The sequence below is a fragment of the Haematobia irritans genome, chromosome 3 (genome assembly GCF_050003625.1).
Source record: "Haematobia irritans isolate KBUSLIRL chromosome 3, ASM5000362v1, whole genome shotgun sequence".
Taxonomy (NCBI): Eukaryota; Metazoa; Arthropoda; class Insecta; order Diptera; family Muscidae; genus Haematobia; species Haematobia irritans.
Window position 1 is genome coordinate 223022412 of NC_134399.1, and position 20482 is coordinate 223042893.

Genomic DNA, 20482 nt, shown 5'->3' on the forward strand with positions numbered 1-20482 from the left:
GTGTTAGTATATGGCCGCTAACAACCATACCAAAAATGGTCCATATCGGTCTATAGTTATATAGCCGATCCCCAATCACACAAGAATTGGTGCATATCGGTTCAAAATCATGGTTGCCACTCGAGCCAAAAATAATCTACCAAAATTTTATTTCTATAGAAAATTTTGTTAAAATTTTATTTCTATAGAAAATTTTGTTCAAATTTCATTTCTATAGAACATTTTGTCAAAACTTTATTTCTATAAGAAATTTTGTCAAAATTCTTTCTATAAAAAATTTTGTCAAAATTTTATTTCTATAGAAAATTTTGTCAAACTGAATTATATACATATTTAATCGGCCTTTTTTAATTTAATATATAGCACGTATGGACTTACTTACAATTTAGAAGACGGTGTTTGGAGGTTTTAAGATACCTTGCCATCGGCAAGCGTTACCGCAACTCAAGTAATTCGATTGTGGATGGCAGTGTTTAGAAGAAGTTTCTACGCAATCCATGGTGGAGGTACATAAGATTCGACCTGGCCGAACTTACAGCCGTATATACTTGTTCTTCTATGAGAGGACCAGGGCATTACTTTTTCCTCATTTTAATAACGCTTTATGGAAATCTCAAAATGTGTAAATTAGTTCAAGGTTCGCACGGCATTCTTGCTATAAAAGTTTTTTTTTGTTCTTTTTTTTTGTAGAATAATTATTTTTAAATAATTTATTTATTTTCTTTACAAAAACTCGATTTTCGACTTTGCATCCCGTCTATAAAACACAAACTTTGTTTCAATTCAAGACCGGTACTATGTAGAGTTTTAGTGATGTTGGAATATATTATTAATTTCGAGACAAAAATTCTGATTCTTTGAAATGAAGAGAATTTTTCTGGAACTTTTATCTTTTAAACTATACAATTAAAATTAGGAAAAAACATCATTTATCGATTTTTAATTAAGGCATATTAACCGAGCTACTCTTGCACAAATAAATGTCAGTTTAAAAATCCATATAATAGCATATACTTCTAAGTAAAAAATGTTTTCCTCATTTCAAAAACACTTCAAGCCAGAAATGCAAGATTCTCAAAATAATTTTTGACCCATATAAATGTTGCATTTGTAGAATATTTCTAGTTTTCTGTCAAGTCGGATAAAAATGTGCAATAAAAATTATATTATAGATCCAAACGAACACTGCATTTCAGACGAATCGGATGAAAATTGCGGCTTCTATGCTCTCAAGAAATAAAATTGGTAGATCGGTCAATATGGCGGCTATACCAAAACATAGACACATATCAACAAATTAAATCTTAAATACCTTCACATTTCTAATTTCAGGCAAATCGAATGAAAATAGCGGTCTATATTCAAACATGCAAACAAAAACAAATCTGCGCAAAATTTCATGATGTTAGCTTCATTATTGAAGTCTGTAACCAAAGATTATAGATTCAGGAAGATAGGAAATTAGCTACTGAGGAGATCGAACCATTTACCAGATTAGTTTAATATTCGAACCAAACGCGTATACGACAAATATTGACATAACATTAAAATGCAAATAAAAAGAAATTAAGTGCACGACATAAATTTCCATAAAGGGGAAAATGTATTTTTTTGTTGTTGCCTAAAATTTAACATTGTTTCATTAAGAAAATAAAATTTTCATTAAAAAAATAAAAACGAAAAACAACTAAAAGATTACAAACATGTATTAAACTAATCTGGTAAATGCAACATTTGGTATGACGCAAGCCAATTTCCTATCTTCCTCAAATCTATAATCTTTGCTTCCATGTACCACAAACGGAATGACAAACTTATTTTACTCCCATAAAAATCCATTCATTTTTCTCTTCATCGTCTATAGTTTTGCCATTATCTCATTTCAAGTTACACTGTACTATGTAGGGTGTGGCATCTAGTGGTGAATCACAAAAATTATCTATTGTTTGACTCGGCAATTGTGAATGATTCTTGGCTATGATGTGCTTATTAGTAAATAAACAAACCCTAAATGCCGCCCCTTAATGTTATTCTATTCCCCAATAGATGTCGCACATACTGCTAAAAACAATTGTCTACCTATGGGCTTCTCATTTACTCATAAATAATAAATAGTAGAAATTGCAGATTTTTGTATATATTCATGGACAAATCGCTGCTGCCAATTACAAAATATAAAAAAAATAAATACTGCACAAAAAACAGTTCACGAACATTTTTCCAATTAAATTCTTAATTAATTCAATAAAAAAAAAAAACAAAAATTAATAGTATCATTTAATTATTAAATTGGATCAATTTTTTATTGATTTTCAATTAATTCTTTTATTGAAAGGTTAGGTTAGCCCGATGTATCAGACTCACTTAGACTATTCAGTTCATTGTGATACCACAGTGGTGAACTTCTCTCTTATCAATGACAAGGGACCTCCTTTTTATAGCCGAGTCCGAACGGCGTTCCACATTGCAGTGAAACCACTTAGAGAAGCTTTGAAACTCTCAGAAATGTCACCAGCATTACTGAGGTGGGATAATCCACCACTGAAAAACTTGTTTTGGTGTTCGGTCGAAGTAGGAATCGAACCCACGACCTTGTGTATGCAAGGCGGGCATGGTAACCATTGCACCACGGAGGCATATTTGGAATAATAAACCAAAATATATTTTTTTTTGCAAAAAAAAACTCAAGTTATTTTTAGCATCAGTTTAATAAGGGACTTTGTTTCGGTGTAGAATGGTATCAGAGTTTAGGGTAGGGACTGTATTTATATTCAACAAAAGTTTTTCATAATCTAAACCTTAGTCGCAGTTTTGCCAGAAGTAGGAGAAATTCCCTACATGTAGGTTATTTTCTAATATTTAGCGTCTTGTAGGGACGAATGAATAAAATGTAGGGACTTTTTCACTCAACACAATTTTTAATAATTTTTACATTTTGGTTGCTCTAGAGCAAGAATAAAAATTTTGTCAAAATTGTATTTCTAAAAAAATTTTGTACAAATTTTATTTCCATAGAAAATGTTGTCAAATCTTTATTTCTAAAGAAAATTTTGTTAAAATTTTATTTCTATAGAAAATTTTGTCAAAATTTTATTTCCATAGAAAATTTTGTCAAAATTTATTTCCATAGAAAATTTTGTCAAAATTTTATTTCGATAGAAAATTTTTTCAAAATATTAGTTTTATAGGAAAATCTTGTCAAAATTGTTTTTCTTTAGAAAATTTTATCAACATTTTATTTCTGTAGAAAGTTTTGTCAAATTTTTATTTCTTTAGAAAATTTTGTCAAAATTTTATTTCTTTAGAAAATTTTGTCAAAATTTTATTTCTATTGAAAATTTTGTCAAAATTTTATTTCCATACAAAATTTTGTCAAAATTTTATTTCCATAGAAAATTTTGTCAAAATTTTATTTCCATAGAAAATTTTGTCCAAATTTTATTTCCATAGAACATTTTGTCAAAATTTTATTTCGATAGAAAATTTTGTCAAAATTTTATTTCCATAGAACATTTTGTCAAAATTTTATTTCCATAGAAAATTTTGTAAAAATTTTATTTCTATAGAAAAATTTGTCAAAAAAAAATTTTATCAACATTTTATTTCTATAGAAAATTTTGTCAAAATTTTATTTCCATAGAAAATGTTGTCAAAATTTTATTTCCATAGAAAATTTTGTCAAAATTTAATTTTTTGTCAAAATATTAGTTTTATGGGAAAATTTTGAAAAAATTTTATCAACATTTTATTTCTATAGAAAATTTTGTCAAAATTTTATTTCTAAAGAAAATTTTGTAAAAATTTTATTTCATAGAGAATTTTGTCAAAATTTTATTTCTATAGAAAATGTTGTCAAAATTTTATTTCTAAAGAAAATTTTATTTCTATAGAAAATTTTGTCAAAATTTTATTTCCATAGAAAAATTTTATCAAAATTTTATTTCCATAGAAAATTTTGTCAAAATTTTATTTCCATAGAAAATTTTGTCAAAATTTTATTTCCATAGAAAATTTTGTCCAAATTTTATTTCCATAGAACATTTTGTGAAAATTTTATTTCCATAGAAAATGTTGTCAAATCTTTATTTCTAAAGAAAATTTTGTTAAAATTTTATTTCTATAGAAAATTTTGTCAAAATTTTATTTCCATAGAAAATTTTTTCAAAATTTTATTTCGATAGAAAATTTTGTCAAAATTTTATTTCGATAGAAAATTTTGTCAAAATATTAGTTTTATAGGAAAATCTTGTCAAAATTGTTTTTCTTTAGAAAATTTTATCAACATTTTATTTCTGTAGAAAGTTTTGTCAAATTTTTATTTCTTTAGAAAATTTTGTCAAAATTTTATTTCTTTAGAAAATTTTGTCAAAATTTTATTTCTATTGAAAATTTTGTCAAAATTTTATTTCCATAGAAAATTTTGTCAAAATTTTATTTCCATAGAAAATTTTGTCAAAATTTTATTTCCATAGAAAATTTTGTCCAAATTTTATTTCCATAGAAAATTTTGTCAAAATTTTATTTCGATAGAAAATATTGTCAAAATTTTATTTCCATAGAACATTTTGTCAAAATTTTATTTCCATAGAAAATTTTGTAAAAATTTTATTTCTATAGAAAAATTTGTCAACATTTTATTTCTTTAAAAAATTTTATCAACATTTTATTTCTATAGAAAATTTTGTCAAAATTTTATTTCCATAGAAAATTTTGTCAAAATTTTATTTCCATAGAAAATTTTGTCAAAATTTAATTTTTTGTCAAAATATTAGTTTTATGGGAAAATTTTGAAAAAATTTTATCAACATTTTATTTCTATAGAAAATTTTGTCAAAATTTTATTTCTAAAGAAAATTTTGTCAAAATTTTATTTCTAAAGAAAATTTTTTATTTTTATTTATTTATTTATTTATTTATTTAAATTTTGTAATTCGAAGCCTCAGGTGGCCAATTTAACATAAATTACAATAAGACTACAAAAACATTTAAAATTAAAATTAATTAAATTAAGATAAAAATAAAAGCATAAACTAATTATAATATTAAATTAAACAGAATAATCTTCTAAATTAATAGGGACTTATCATGACAATCTATTCGTTTATTTTTTTTTTTTTTTTTTTTTTTTTTTTTTTACTTTGAGTTATATATATTATATTATTTTATAAAAAGAGTAATAAATTCGACTTAAAGTTATATAACCTATTTCTGCGAAACAAAACTACTCCTAACACTGGCCGGTATAAAACCGCAATGTTAATCTAAGTGGTTAATAAATATATATGTTTTAATTTATGAGTTATTTATTTATTTTTTTTTTTTGTTTTGTTTTATTTTTTTTTTTTATATTAATTTTTTTATTGTTTGTTTTGGTTTAAGTTTTTTTTTATATATATTGTAACATAAAAAAAAAATCATAATCAGTTTCTTGAGTAAAAGTTGAAGTAGTTATAAATAGCGAAAGTGAGCTACTATAAAAAATCACTATAATGTTGGAGAAGTTTCTTTTTATATGTGTCGTTTGAGAGTGAAAATACACGGAGGGGATTAGGGAGCATATTGAAATGTCTGGCTACCCTAACTGAAAAAGATCCACACATAACGGATACAGCCCTGGGCAACACCAATTGATTAGCACGAACCGATTTTGTAAAAATTTTGTAAAAATTTTATTTCGTTATTGTTGTTTTTTTGTTTTTTGATCTCAGCTTAAAGCCATGCATTGACTAAACTACAAGTGTAGCTTAACCAACAGAGGAAAAGTATGCTTGTCAAATTTATTTGGGCAAAGCCCTATAGACTGCAAGATGGTTGGATGTACAGCTGTTTCGGAATTACCACATTCCTCATCAGCATCCTCTACTTGCAGCAAAACTATCAACCAATTATCAGAATAAATTCGGGAATTCACTCAACCCAACGTGAACTACACTTGAACCTCCCGAAAAAGGGTTTGATAGTCGGCTACTGCCTAAACAAATTTGCCAGCATATCTCTTTTCCTTTGCCAAACTCAAAGGAGCTGAGATCAAAAAACAAAAAAACAACAATAACGATTGAAGAGAAGCCAACAATAACAAACAAAACGAATGAAGATAGAGGAAGCACGCTCAAAAACAAACCCAGCCAAATACATACAAATCGATGATTTGAGTTTGGCAAAGGAAAAGAGATATGCTGGCAAATTTGTTTAGGCAGTAGCCGACTATCAAACCCTTTTTCGGGAGGTTCAAGTGTAGTTCACGTTGGGTTGAGTGAATTCCCGAATTTATTCTGATAATTGGTTGATAGTTTTGCTGCAAGTAGAGGATGCTGATGAGGAATGTGGTAATTCCGAAACAGCTGTACATCCAACCATCTTGCAGTCTATAGGGCTTTGCCCAAATAAATTTGACAAGCATACTTTTCCTCTGTTGGTTAAGCTACACTTGTAGTTTAGTCAATGCATGGCTTTAAGCTGAGATCAAAAAACAAAAAAACAACAATAACGATTGAAGAGAAGCCAACAATAACAAACAAAACGAATGAAAATTTTATTTCTATAGAAAATTTTGTCAAAATTTTATTTCTATAGAAAATTTTGTCAAAATATTAGTTTTATAGGAAAATTTTATCAACATTTTATTTCCATAGAAAATTTTGTCAAAATTTTATTTCCATAGAAACTTTTGTCAAAATTTTATTTCTAAGAAAATTTTGTTAAAATATTAGTTTTATAGGAAAATTTTTTTTCAAAATTTTATTTCATAGAGAATTTTGTCAAAATTTTATTTCTATAGAAAATGTTGTCAAAATTGTATTTCTAAAGAAAATTTTATTTCTATAGAAAATTTTGTCAAAATTTTATTTCCATAGAAAAATTTTATCAAAATTTTATTTCCATAGAAAATTTTGTCAAAATTTTATTTCCATAGAAAATTTTGTCAAAATTTTATTTCCATAGAAAATTTTGTCAAAATTTTATTTCGATAGAAAATTTTGTCAAAATTTTATTTCCATAGAAAATTTTGTCAAAATTTTATTTCCATAGAAAAGTTTGTCAAAATTTTATTTCCATAGAAAATTTTGTCAAAATTTTATTTCGATAGAAAATTTTGTCAAAATTTTATTTCCATAGAAAATTTTGTCAATATATTAGTTTTATAGGAAAATTTCTCAATTTTTTTTTTCTATAGAAAATTTTAAAACGAAAAGTATTGTATGGGAATTCGTAGGGATTTTTTTTTTTTTGGAATGTGGGGGATAGTAGGGAACTTTTTTGTCCTTGTATGGTAAACCGAAAAATTTCTCTGGCAACACGGCTTAGTCGATTTTCCCTAACATAAAAAGGTCGACTTAGGCCGACTATAAAAATTGATTAGAAAATTAATCGAATTGTATTTTTTTTTGTAATTTAAATGGATTAAATAGTCTTTTAAGTAAAAATACAAGAAGCCATAAATATTTTTATTAAATATAATTATTTTTTTATTACTTCAGTTTTTATATTTTAAAATGTTTTTAAAGTTAACAGTAGTAAAAATTATAAATACAAAAAAGTAAATTTGGCGAAAGTCAACACCAATTTACAAATAGGAAAAAAAGTGACAATTAGATAAAATATTATATATAGTGTAATAGTTAAAGCAAAACCAACAAATATTATGTTTTGAAATATACAAGTGGTAATTGATAAGTAATTAGTTTTAGTTTTAATACAAATCAGAAATACTTTTTTTATATGCATATTAGGGACAATCGGAAAATAAATTACTATATAAACAAAACATTGGTTTATGGATGGACATATACATAGTTCAAAACAAATCTATTCAATATTGATAAAACTTACTTATGTATATATTATATTATTATTTCAAAATGTTTTTAAAATTATTAGTAACATAAAAAAAATGCAAGACATTACTCAACACAATTGTTTTGCCATTTGTATTATGGGGTCCATGGAAATTAAAATACAAATATCTTTGAATACTTTAAAATTGTAATTACAATAGTAATAAGTGACATTGAGTTCTTGAAGATAACAAGGGACGACTGGATTTGTTTAAAAAGTTATGAAAATTCAATTTCAATAAAATCTTCATATTGTATATAGTATATATATATATATGTGTGTGTAAATATTATTGTTATTATTAGATAATTATTTCATAATAAAATTATTTTTGTATAAGTAAATAATTATTATTTTACTAATGTTCTTTTTTTTTAATTTATAATTAATATGTAATAGTTTTATATGTATGTAATTAATTATAATTGTATAAAATATCAAAGATCTCCACAAAATTACAATAAAAGCACTTTAGTTTCTTTGCACTTCGAAGGCATCATGTGTTGCATTGGCTGACGATGATGGTGATGATGAGTTTCAAGGCAATTTCAATGCTACTCTATTTGTTGTTGTGATGTTTTCTCGGCATATCTCATAGAAAACACCACTCTATGAATGGATGGACTTCATTGAGAGAAACTCACAGGTTATATATTCGTTCAACCACTGGAAAGGAAAATAAAAAAAAAATTAATAAGATAAAATGTCTTTTAAGATATTGAAATTTTTTGACTTAGATTAATTTTAAGTAACAGGACAAGGCCAGTATTAACGTCAGGGAGACGTTTGTAGAATTCATAGATAGTCCAATTTCTATTATTATATTGGCAGATAGTGGTACATGGTAAAATTGAATGAAATTTGAAGATTGAAATCAAGAGTGAAGAATTGATATACAAGAAAATCTAAATCTAATTGCAAATATTTAATTAAAATAAATAATATCATCCATCATCAAAAAAGTTGGTGACATATCAAATGGACTTTGGAGTCGACGACTACATATTTTCGAGTCGATCAATAATAGGATCAAGAAATCGATTTAACCTAAATCTTATTGCATATCTTAAGTTCTTAATGAAATCGAGTTTTATCGGTTTAGGTTAGGTTGCACTGAAAAAAATTTTAGGATGCGTAATTTACAAAATATCAAGGAGAAATTTCTTTAAAATAATGACATTTTATTTAAAATGAATTTTATTATCTTATAATATATAAAATTTATTAATTTTAGGACACAAATTTTGGTAATTTGCGTCACTCCGTAGAAGTCGTATATCTTTGAACTAAGGCCAATTTTCTTTAAAGCAAATAAACACAACTTTGATTCAAAGAAATCGTCCTTAAATTAAATGAAATATTGAATCTATAGATTTAAGATATAAACGCTTCAAATATAGGCTAAGAATGATTGCCACGATTTAGTATCTTTGGTTTAAATGTTTTTTGGAGTTAAGAAAACATTTTTTACTTTGAAGTATCCGTTATAATTAGCATTTGTTTATACGTGAATAGCTTTATTTATATATTACAAAACGAGATTGAAAATTCTATAGATTTAAGATATAAACGCTTAAAATATAGGCTAAGAATTATTGCCACGATTTAGCATCTTTGGTTTAAATGTTTTTTGGAGTTAAGAAAACCGTTTTTACTTTGAAGTATCCGTTATAATTAGCATTTGTTTATACGTGAATAGCTTTATTTATATATTACAAAACGAGATTGAAAATTCCATAAATGAGACCTGTATCCTAATTTGAATTTTATTGATCCTAGATTTAAAGCCCCATAGGTCGCTAAAAAATGTCTTTGTTTCAAAGAAGCACCCATCTTTGGCTCGGAATCAATACCAAAATCCTTAAGGGAAGGAGAAATCTTTGGATTTTGAATGTGAGTATAGGTTAGGCAGCCCGATGTATCAGGCTCACTTAGACTATTCAGTCCATTGTGATACCACAGTGGTGAATTTCTCTCTTATCACTGAGTGCTGCCCGATTCCTTGTTAAGCTCAATGACAATGGACCTCCTTTTTATAGCCGAGTCCGAATATAGAATCATAGACCAAGGAAGGTATAGACATCTCAAGTGAATTCACCATGGTTTTGTTTACTTGCAGAGCGCAGTCATTCCACTCAATTGCGCAGTCAAGTGACTCAATTTCTTTTTGGAAAACAAGAATTACCGTACAAAGCAGCCAATTTGCATTACAAAAAAGGTGTGAATGGATCAAATTTTATAAGCTTTTACAATATTTTGTGTTTCATCAAGAGAACAAAGGAAAGAAAACAAAAATAAAGCCAAATTAAAAAATCACTCAATTGCAGACGAAAAAGAGCCCTCTACGGTGTGCAGACAAACTACAGCTCTGTGAATTCATTTGAGATGTCTTATATTTAATTGGTCTATGACCAAACATATTATGCGCAAACATCATGCATTAGTTATTTCTAATACTACTTTTCTATTTCCAAAATTTGTTGGGTGGAAATGGAGTCAAATGGACTTTCGCAATTTTCATGTCTTTCTACAACCTTTTTGTCGTAATAAATTGCACTTTTTAAAAGCAATAAACGAGTTTGTTTGGAGAAACATCTAAAAATTAAGATTTTTTTCATTTTTGATGTTTTCGCATTCTATGTTGAAAACAAAAAAATAAGCAACAAATAAGCATGTGCAACATCTGAAAAGCTTAGCAACAAATTAAAAATTTCCCAGCAGTTGCAGCGCAACATTGCATTTCCGAAAAGATCCACAATCTATAAATTTCCTTCAATTTAACATGAACCATATTTCTGATAAATAATATAGGCCCTAATTTTATTATTATTATTATATATATTAAAAAGCTTATATTAATGTTAATGTTAATATTAATTTTGTTTTTGGTTATTATATAATATTGAAATAGAATCTTACTTGTGCCTGTTTTTTATTGATTTTTTTTAAATTGCGAGAGCTTCGATTCTCTGTTCATGCATAATCAGAGAAGTGGTAGCAGTTGTTGTTGTACGAGGAGTATGTAAGTTTTAAGCGTGCATCTTAGTTTTGTTTTTGATTTTCTTACAGAAAATCATTCATATTGATGTAATTTTTAAAACTAAATTAAAAATTTCAGTTAATGCATAGGAGAAAGAACGAACAAAAACACAAGAAAAAAATTAATTAAAATTAATACGAATCACAACAACATTTAAATGAATTTTGTGCAAAATGAAATGAAACAGATTTGTGTTAGAATTAACTTAAAGAAAAAGCGTGCATAATAGAATAGAAATTAATTCGCATAAGACATAATCAACGAAATTCATAAAGCTTATATTGAATCTAATGCTTTTGCATAAATATGTCCCAAGAACAATAAAAAAAACAAGTATATACGGCTGTAAGTTCGGCCAGGCCGAATCTTATGTACCCTCCACCATGGATTGCGTAGAAACTTCTACGAAAGATTGTCACCCATAATCGAATTAATTGGGTTGTGGTATCTTAAAACTTCTTAACATCGTTTTCTAAATTGTTAGTTAGTCCATACGTGATATTTATTAGACAAAAAAGGTATGTATAGGTAAGTCTAGAAATAATTACGAATCGATATGGACTTTTGCACGGTACGTAGAGAACCAGAATTGAAATATCAGGGTTGCTTATATGTGGGCTATATACAATTATGAACCAATTTTTGTGTGATTGGGGATCGATTTATCTGTTAACGGCCATATACTAGCACAATGTATCAAATTTCAACTGACTCGGATGAAATTGTGGCTCCAAAACCAAATCTCGGGATCGGTTTATATGGGGGCTATATATGATTATGAACTGATATGGACCACTTTTGGCATGGTTGTTAAATGTCATATACTACCACCACGTACCAAATTTAAACTGAATCAGATGAATTTTGGTCTTCCAAGAGGCTTCGGAGGTCAAATCTGGTGATCGGTTTATATGGGGGCTATATATAATTATGGACCGATGTGGACCAATTTTTGCACAGTTGTTAGATACCATATACCAACACCATGTACCAAATTTCAGTCGGATCGAATGGAATTTGCTTCTCTTAGAGGCTCCGCAAACCAAATCGGCCATAAACTAGCACAATGTATCAAATTTCAATTGACTCGGATGAAATTTGCTCCTCCAAGTGGCTCCAAAACCAAATCTCGGGATCGGTTTATATGGGGGCTATATATAATTATGGACCGATGTGGACCAATTTTTGCATGGTTGTTAGAGATCATATGCTGACATCATGTACCTAATTTCAAGCGGATCGGATGAAATTTGCTTCTCTTAGAGGCTCCGCAAGCCAAATCTGGGGATCGGTTTATATGGGGGCTATATAATTATTGACCGATGTGGACCAATTTTTGCATGGTTGTTAGAGATCATATACTAACACCATGTACAAAATTTCAACCGGATCGGATGAAATTTGCTTCTCTTAGAGGATCGGCAAGCCAAATTTGGGGGTCCGTTTATATGGGGGCTATACGTAAAAGTGGACCGATATGGCCCATTTGCAATACCATCCGACCTTCATCAATAACAACTACTTGTGCCAAGTTTCAAGTCGATAGCTTGTTTCGTTCGGACTTTCAACAGACGGACGGACGGACGGACATGCTCAGATCGACTCAGAATTTCACCACGACCCAGAATATATATACTTTATGGGGTCTTAGAGCAATATTTCGATGTGTTACAAACGGAATGACAAAGTTAATATACCCCCATCCTATGGTGGAGGGTATAAAAAACAACCAATAACCCTAGACAGTCATTATTCGTCAAAATGACGACACGTAATTTAATTTTCGATTTAAAATGCATTTTAGTCTATTGGGAAATGGTAAATTTAAGTTATACTAATTCGACCGTTTTATGCATTTTTGTTTTATACTACTTAAAACCAAATTGAATAAGAAAATAAATTCAAGTTTGGTTCACTTTTTCGCTCACGATGAAAATTATAGCGTCTTGAAATTAGCCGTAGTCAAAATGACGAAGGATGACGTTAATGTAAAAAAAATAAGGATGACTGTCCAGGGTTAAACTATTCAATCCATTGTGATACCACAGTAGAGAACTTCTCTTTATCACTGAGTGGTAGTAGGTGTTGGTTGAAATCCTCAGAAGTGTCACTAGTAGAGGAGTGCACGTGAGTGAAAAATATAAAAATTTTTTATTTGTACTCACGTGGGTGGGAAGTGACCAACAAAATTTAATGCCTCACACTCACGCACGATTCACGATAAAATATCACACTCACTAACAAATTCACGTTTACGATTAAATTCATGCTCATGCTTAAGATTTCAATTCTGTTATGAAATTTTTCGTGAGTTATGAAATTTTTCGAGACACGACAATTTTAATGACTGGCAAAATTTCTCGTGATTCACGAAAATGTTCGTGACACGTAAGGCACATTTTTTATTGTGAGCGTGAATTGGTTTATCTACGTAAATTTTATCGTAAGCGTGAATGTTTTTCGTCAACATGAATTTTAATATGTGTGTGTGTGAATTTAATCAAGTACATTCACGAACAGAACTTGATTTACACTCGCACTCGACATATCTTTGTTTAGTCACATCCACGCGCATTCACAAGATTTAGTTTAAATTTCATGTCACGCTCCCACCTCTAGTCACTAGCACTCCAAAAATGACGAAAAATGTTACGTCGGAGCCTGGCATGCACCTTTGCGGACAAGGTAGACATGCTAATCAAACAATATCTAAAAAATTTTCCAATTTCCAAAGCTTTTGTTCTCATAACTTGAATCATTAGGCTCCACTGAACAAAACAATTTTGCTAATTTAAAGACTGGATGAATGAGACTTGTTGTTGCTCAAGGAATCGGTCTATATGACGCCTATGTTACACAGAAAAAATATCACCAAAATATTTCCAATTAAAAAATTGATTGAAGTTGAAATAATGTTCAATCAAAAAATTAATTGATACTTTTAATCAAGATAGAAACATTAAGTTATTTAAGTCAATATAAAATTTTTTAATTAAAAAATTAACTGTTACAATTAACTTTTTAATCAAACTCGGAAGAATAAGTAAATTAAAAAAGTAATTTATTGAATAAATTCATTGAAAATAGTTACGTTTTTAATGAAAAAATTGATGTTTGCAATCAACATTAATGAAATTTTTAATTGAATCAATTAAAAAATTAATTGAAATTTTTTAATTAATTATTTATTAATGTCCAATTATATACTATCATACTATCATTTTCGTGATTGAAGACATTTCAATTAAAAAATTAATTGGATCAATTAATTTCGTGATTGAATCAGAAAAAAATTGTGTGTGTAGACTTCAACCCAATAGACCCAAATCCGCCAACAAGGGCATTATATCAGGGAGGATATTTAATTTTAATTTGGAGGCAATCGATTTAATTTCAGGCTCACTGTCCGGTGATTTCACACATTAGCAGCGGTCTCAGCTATTTTCAAAACCAAGATTAGTATATGTCTCGCACTGTGTGAAACCGCTTACAAATTTCATTGGGCTGGTATTCCCGACATTGTGGGGGTAAGCGCGTGGTATTATATTGAATTTATTAACAATGTATAATTCGGCAGAAAATGGTAGCTGCTGGTTGCAATGCTTGGACAAGATTTCCTGTATCAATATGATAGTTGTCGGATCTCAACTTTAAATGAATAAATTACCAAAGTGCAGTCGTTAGGTTGAAAAGGTTAAAGTGGCAGCCCGAATTATTACTTGTTAGACATGTCACATATTGCAAGGCACATGCTTATATTATTAGGCCTGCAGTGGAGACCTATCCACATATATTAAAAAAAGAGAGTTAAATTAAATAACATAAAACAGGAAGCACAAACAGACAAAATGCCAGATAGGAATGAAATTTTAATGATGCCACTATCCCTTAAGATATTATGATTAGCTTTTTACATACCTCTTGGCCGATGTGGTACGTGAATAAGGATTTTGCAATAATTTTGGTTGTGTTTCCATTACTCTTAATAGTAAATTATCCAAATAGTCTTCCAACTCTTTAACACGTTGTCTTTGTATCAAAGCTTCATTTTCCATGCCATTAGCTATCAGCATAAGTTCCTAAAATAATACAAAAACAAAATACTCTTGAAGATTAAAACAAACAATTATAAATTTCCCATATACCATACCTCTCGGGATTTTCCTTCGTATTTTTTGGCTAAAGCTGCTGATATTTCTGCACGTCTCTCTGCCTGCGTAGAAGACTTTTCATGACCGATGATAATACGTTCATTGTTTTTAGGACTAGGTGTGGACACTGTACTTACAGTATTTTGTTGTTTTTCTGCAATATAGGGAATTTAAAGCCATATTAAGATCTAAGAAATAACTAAGCAACTCTAGGTTAACTACATTCAAAAGCAATGAGACAACAACAAAGTCGCTACTAAGAATAATCATGCGTATATGAGTGTCATGAATGTTTTGTGTTTGTGGTGCATTTAAAGGATTTTTAGAGAAAGAGCGAAAGCATTCCATGGTATGAATTGATATTTGTTTTAGTGGTTGTTGGGTCAAAGGACACACTACAATGTGAACTAATCAATAATGCTAATATGCCTATCTATAAGACCCAAAAAAAAAAATCATAAATAAAGAAAAACCAAAAATGTATTTCATTGGATAGACAACTGCTCCAGTGGGGATGGGAAATAGTATATGAGGGAATTAAAATATGTCGGAAGGGGTTAACACAAAAAGCTTGGTGTTTCACTTTTCCTTTCGCCACAAACAAAACATCCACATCTCTCAAAACGCCGATCACTCTCTCACACGCTCACCTCGATGGTTGAAGCTCAGCGATGAACGTCCCTTAACCTCTTTCTTTTCTTTTTTTTCCTCTGATTGTTCAATGGGTTTTGCTTCCTCGGGCACATGGGAGGGTGCCTGTTTTTCTTCCTGATCTTCATGTGCTACCAGACGTTTGGAGAAATTCAATATTCTAAGATCTTCTTCGCGGCGTTTGGCCTCTCGTCGTTTTTCTTCTTCGCGTTGGGCCAATTCTTTTTGAAGAGCCTGTTCTTCTTCACGCAAACGTTTTTCATTGGCTTCCAGTTCAGCCTCAAGTTTGGCATCTTCGGCAGCTCTACGCAAACGTTGTCTCTCCTCCTCGGCCGTTGTCTGTTTTTCCTCATTTTCTAGGATAGTTGGATTTCTGGGTCTGGGTTTGGGCTGTGGTGGTGAAGGAGTTTTTGTCGCTACTCTGGATTCATTTCTAAGGAAATTATTCGTCTCCTCTCCTATATCGAAAACTTTAGCACCATGTTTTTGCTCGAATTTTGCGAAAGATGCATTAAATTTGGCAAACTCATTCTTTTCCTCATCCGGCGACAATAGAGAATCCTTTCTACTACCATGACCATTGGTATTCGTGGTAGGTGTGATTAAGAGATCTGTGGGTTTTTTTGGTGCAACGGGCACTTCCATTTCTACCGTTTTAGTAATTTCTGGAACTTCCTCTGGCTCTGAGTCACTACTAGAGGAACTATCACTTAAGGTTTCTGGAGTATTTGTTTCCCTAAGAGGAGGTAATATAGATTTGCCAATAACTTCTGGCTCTTCGGTGGCCGAAGTCTCCTCCTCACTGACAATCGTAGATGAGAGAGGAACTGCTACGGGTTCCCAAGAACGACGTTTCAGAGAATCTGAATTACCGGCACTACTTCCATATAGCTTGGATTCCCATTCATCCAATTCGGTTTTATTACGACTATTTTGTCTTATATCACCACCTGCAGTATCTAATTGAGGTGTGCGTGGAGGTTTCGATGGGGGCGGTAAAGTTCGGGCTCGAATACTAATTTCACTTTCAATTTCTTCCAATTCCGGATCCACACTGAGGTTGTCTGATCCATCGTACTTTAGATGGTCCTTACCTTTACCGGTTGAACCCATTAGTGGAGATGGATTTTTCGGTGCATAATTTGTCGAAGGTGTATTGAGGTTGTCGCGCAAATTAAGAGAACTAACCGAACTCTTCTGTGATAGTTTGTCAAATTGAAAATCATCCTCCTCATCACTGTCTTGCACGCGAATCCGGTTGGGAGTACCTATGCTGGCAAAAGAGCCAGTGTAGGACATATTATCATCCTCTTGATTTTTCTTTTTGCTTCCAGGCAAATGCAATTTGGACCCAAACTTTTTGGCAATTTTCTTGATACCTTTACGCTTTTCAATTGTTCCAATTGACAACAAACTACCGCCTACAGATGATGCCAACTGGCCTATGGAAGACTTGTGTTTCTCTTTCTTACTGAGATCAGTCAATGATCCAGATTTGACGGTGAACGATATTAGAACATCCAATTCACCGCGATCTTTATTCTTTTTCTCTTTGCCCGGTTTACTTTCCAGTCTATACCATTTCGCTCTGGCACGATCATCCATCTCATTGAGAGGTAAGGTAACTTGGCCAAGAAATTCATCAATACCTAAATTATTACGATGCAGACATGTTAAGACCAATTCGGCGCGATTACCTTGATCGGGAATTTTGCTGAAAACAAAATATGGAAGAGGGATATTATTGGGATTTTCCAAAAATTCCAAAATACTTACAGTTCACATTCCTCATTCCAACTGACATTGGTCTCTGCTTTCTCTTTCACTGATGTCTGATATTTCTCTTTACCCAGGGCAATTGTGACAAAGCAATTGTTGGTATTGTTTTTCCCCTTACATAGTAGACCACGGGCAGCCCGTACTGTAAATATAAAAAATAAATAATTATTTTTACTATTACGATTTTTAAGAAAATTAATATTATTTGTTATTTCCAAATAGTAAAAACAAATTTATATGACCGAAAGACGATTGGGCCCAACCTTAAATAAGCTCAAGAAGAGAAAATCTGTAATCGGTCCGATGTGGAGAATACATCAGAATATGGACCCATACCCGATTGGCACATATATTTGTAGGCTGAAAGCAACAGGAAATTCAGATAAAAAAATAAGGCTTCATGGTCCTGAAAAACTGTAATTGGGATCAGGCGATAGTGGAGCTATATCAGAATATTGACCCATCAGAATTGTAGACCCCAAAAAATGACAAAATTGTCTATAGAAATATGACAAAATTTTATGTAGAAATAAAATTTTGACAAAAGTTTCTATAGAAATAAAATTTTGACAAAATTTTGCTATAGAAATAAAATTTTGATAAAATTTTCTATTTTGCTATAGAAATAAAATTTTGACAAAATTTTCTATTTTGCTATAGAAATAAAATTTTGACAAAATTTTCTATTTTGCTATAGAAATAAAATTTTGACAAAATTTTGCTATAGAAAAATTTTCTATAGTAATAGAAAATTTTGCTATAGAAAAATTTTCTATAGTAATAGAATGTTGACAAAATTTTCTATAGAAATAAAAATTTGAGGAAAATCTTCTATAAAAATAAAATTTTGAAAAAATTTTTGTAAAGAAAAAAAATTGAGGAAATTTTTTATTGAAATAAAATTTTGCAAAATTTTCCATAGAAATAAAATTTTGATAAATAAAATTTTGACAAAATTTTCTATAGAAATAGAAAATGTTTTATAGAAATAAAATTTTGACAAAATTTTTTATAGAATTAATATTTTGACAAAATTTTCTATAGAAATAATTTTTTGACAAAGTTTTCTATAGAAATAAAATTATGAGAAAATTTTATTTCATTAGAAAATTTTCTCATAATTTTATTTCTATAGAAAAATTTTGACAAAATTTTCTAATGAAATAAAATTTTGACAAAATTTTCTATAGAAATAAAATTTTGACAAAATTTTCTATAGAAAAAAAAAATGACAAAAGTTTCTATAGAAATAAAATTTTGACAAAATTTTCTATATTTAGAAAAAATTTTTTGACAAATTTTTTTATTGAAATAAAATGTTGCCATATTTTCTGTGGAAATAATTTGTTTGACAAAATTTTCTATAGAAATAATTTTTTGACAAAATTTTCTTTATGGGAACATTTTCTATAGAAATAAAATTTTGACAAAATTTTCTATAGAAATAATTTTTTTTGACAAAAGTTTCTATAGAAATAAAATTTTGAGAAAAATATTCTATAAAAATAAAATTTTGAGAAAATTTTTATTGAAATAAAATTTTGACAAAATTTTGATAAAGAAATAACATTTTGACAAAATTTTCTATAGAAATAAAATTTTGACAAAATTTTCTATAGAAATGAAATTTTGACAAAGTTTTCTATAGAAATAAAATTTTGATTTTTTCAAGTTTGGTAGATTTTTGGTAAATGTATTTTTTTCGAATTTTCTATGGAAATAATTTGTTTGACTAAATTTTCTATAGAAATAATTTGTTTGACAAAAATTTCTATAGAAATAATTTTTTGACAAAATTTTCTTTATGGGAACATTTTCTATAGAAATAAAATTTTGACAAAATTTTCTATAGAAATAATTTTTTTTGGCAAAATTTTCTATAAGAAATACAATTTTGACAAAATTTTCTATAAGAAATACAATTTTGACAAATAAAATTTAGAAATAAAATTTTGACAAAATTTTTTATAGAAATAAAATGTTGACAAAATTTTCTATAGAAATAAAAGTTTAACAAAATTTCCTATAGAAATAAAATTTTGACAAAATTTTTCATAGAAATGAAATTTTGGCAAAATTTTCTATGGAAATAATTTTTTGACAAAATTTTCTATAGAAATAAAATTTTGACAAAATTTTCTATACAAATAAAATTTTGACAAAATTTTCTATACAAATAAAATTTTGACAAAATTTTCTATAGAAATAAAATTTTGACAAAATTTTCTATAGAAATAATTGTTTGACAAAATTTTCTATACAAATAAAATTTTGACAAAATTTTCTATAGAAATAAAATTTTGACAAAATTTTCTATAGAAATAAAATTTTGACAAAATTTTCTATAGAAATAAAATTTTTGATAAAATTTTCTATAGAAATAAAATTTTGACAAAATTTTCTATAGAAATAAAATTTTGACAAAATTTTCTATAGAAATGAAATTTTGGCAAAATTTTCTATGGAAATAATTTTTTGACAAAATTTTCTATAGAAATAATTGTTTGACATAATTTTGCTATTGAAATAAAATTTTGACAAAGTTTTCTATAGAAATAAAATTTTGACAAAATAGAAAATCTTGTCAAAATAAAAATTAAAATTTGGCAAAATTTTTTTATAGAAATAAAATTTTGACAAAAATTTTTTATAGAAATAATTTTTGACGAAATTTTCTATAGAAATACAATGTTGAGGAAATTTTTCTGTAGAAATAAAATTTTGAAGAAAATTTTCTATAGAAATTAAATTTTGAGGCAAATTTTCTATAGAAATAAAATGTTGAGGCAAATTTTTTACAGAAATAAAATTTTGAGAGAAATTGTCTATAGAAATAAAAATTTCAGGAAAATTTTCTATAGAAATAAATTTTGAGGGAAATTTTATAAGAAATACAATTTTGAGGAAAATTTTCTATAGAAATAAAATTTTGACAAAATAACCTACCAAATTTTGGTAGGTTATTTTTGACACATTTCTCTGGAGGAGCACTCTTTTTATAGTATAGTAATATCCTACAGAACTC

At 28.4% G+C, this 20482-nt stretch overlaps 1 protein-coding gene across 2 annotated transcripts in view; it reads right to left on the reverse strand.

The window, feature by feature from the left end:
- Positions 1-7965: 7965 nt before the first annotated feature.
- Rip11 (Rab11 interacting protein) overlaps positions 7966-20482 on the reverse strand; it is a 59048-nt gene continuing 46531 nt past the window's right edge. The window contains exons 2-7 of one of the 2 annotated variants that reach the window (XR_012721109.1): positions 17455-17599; positions 15678-17392; positions 15027-15181; positions 14795-14955; positions 10756-10936; positions 7966-8502 (exon numbers count right to left, since the gene is read on the reverse strand). Coding sequence is in view for 1 of the 2 variants with exons in the window: in XM_075303160.1 (XP_075159275.1) it covers positions 8496-8502; positions 14795-14955; positions 15027-15181; positions 15678-17392; positions 17455-17599 (2183 nt within the window). In the remaining variant the exon portion in view is untranslated. The remainder of the gene's footprint in view (positions 8503-10755; positions 10937-14794; positions 14956-15026; positions 15182-15677; positions 17393-17454; positions 17600-20482) is intronic. The other variant, XM_075303160.1, reaches the window with a different exon arrangement.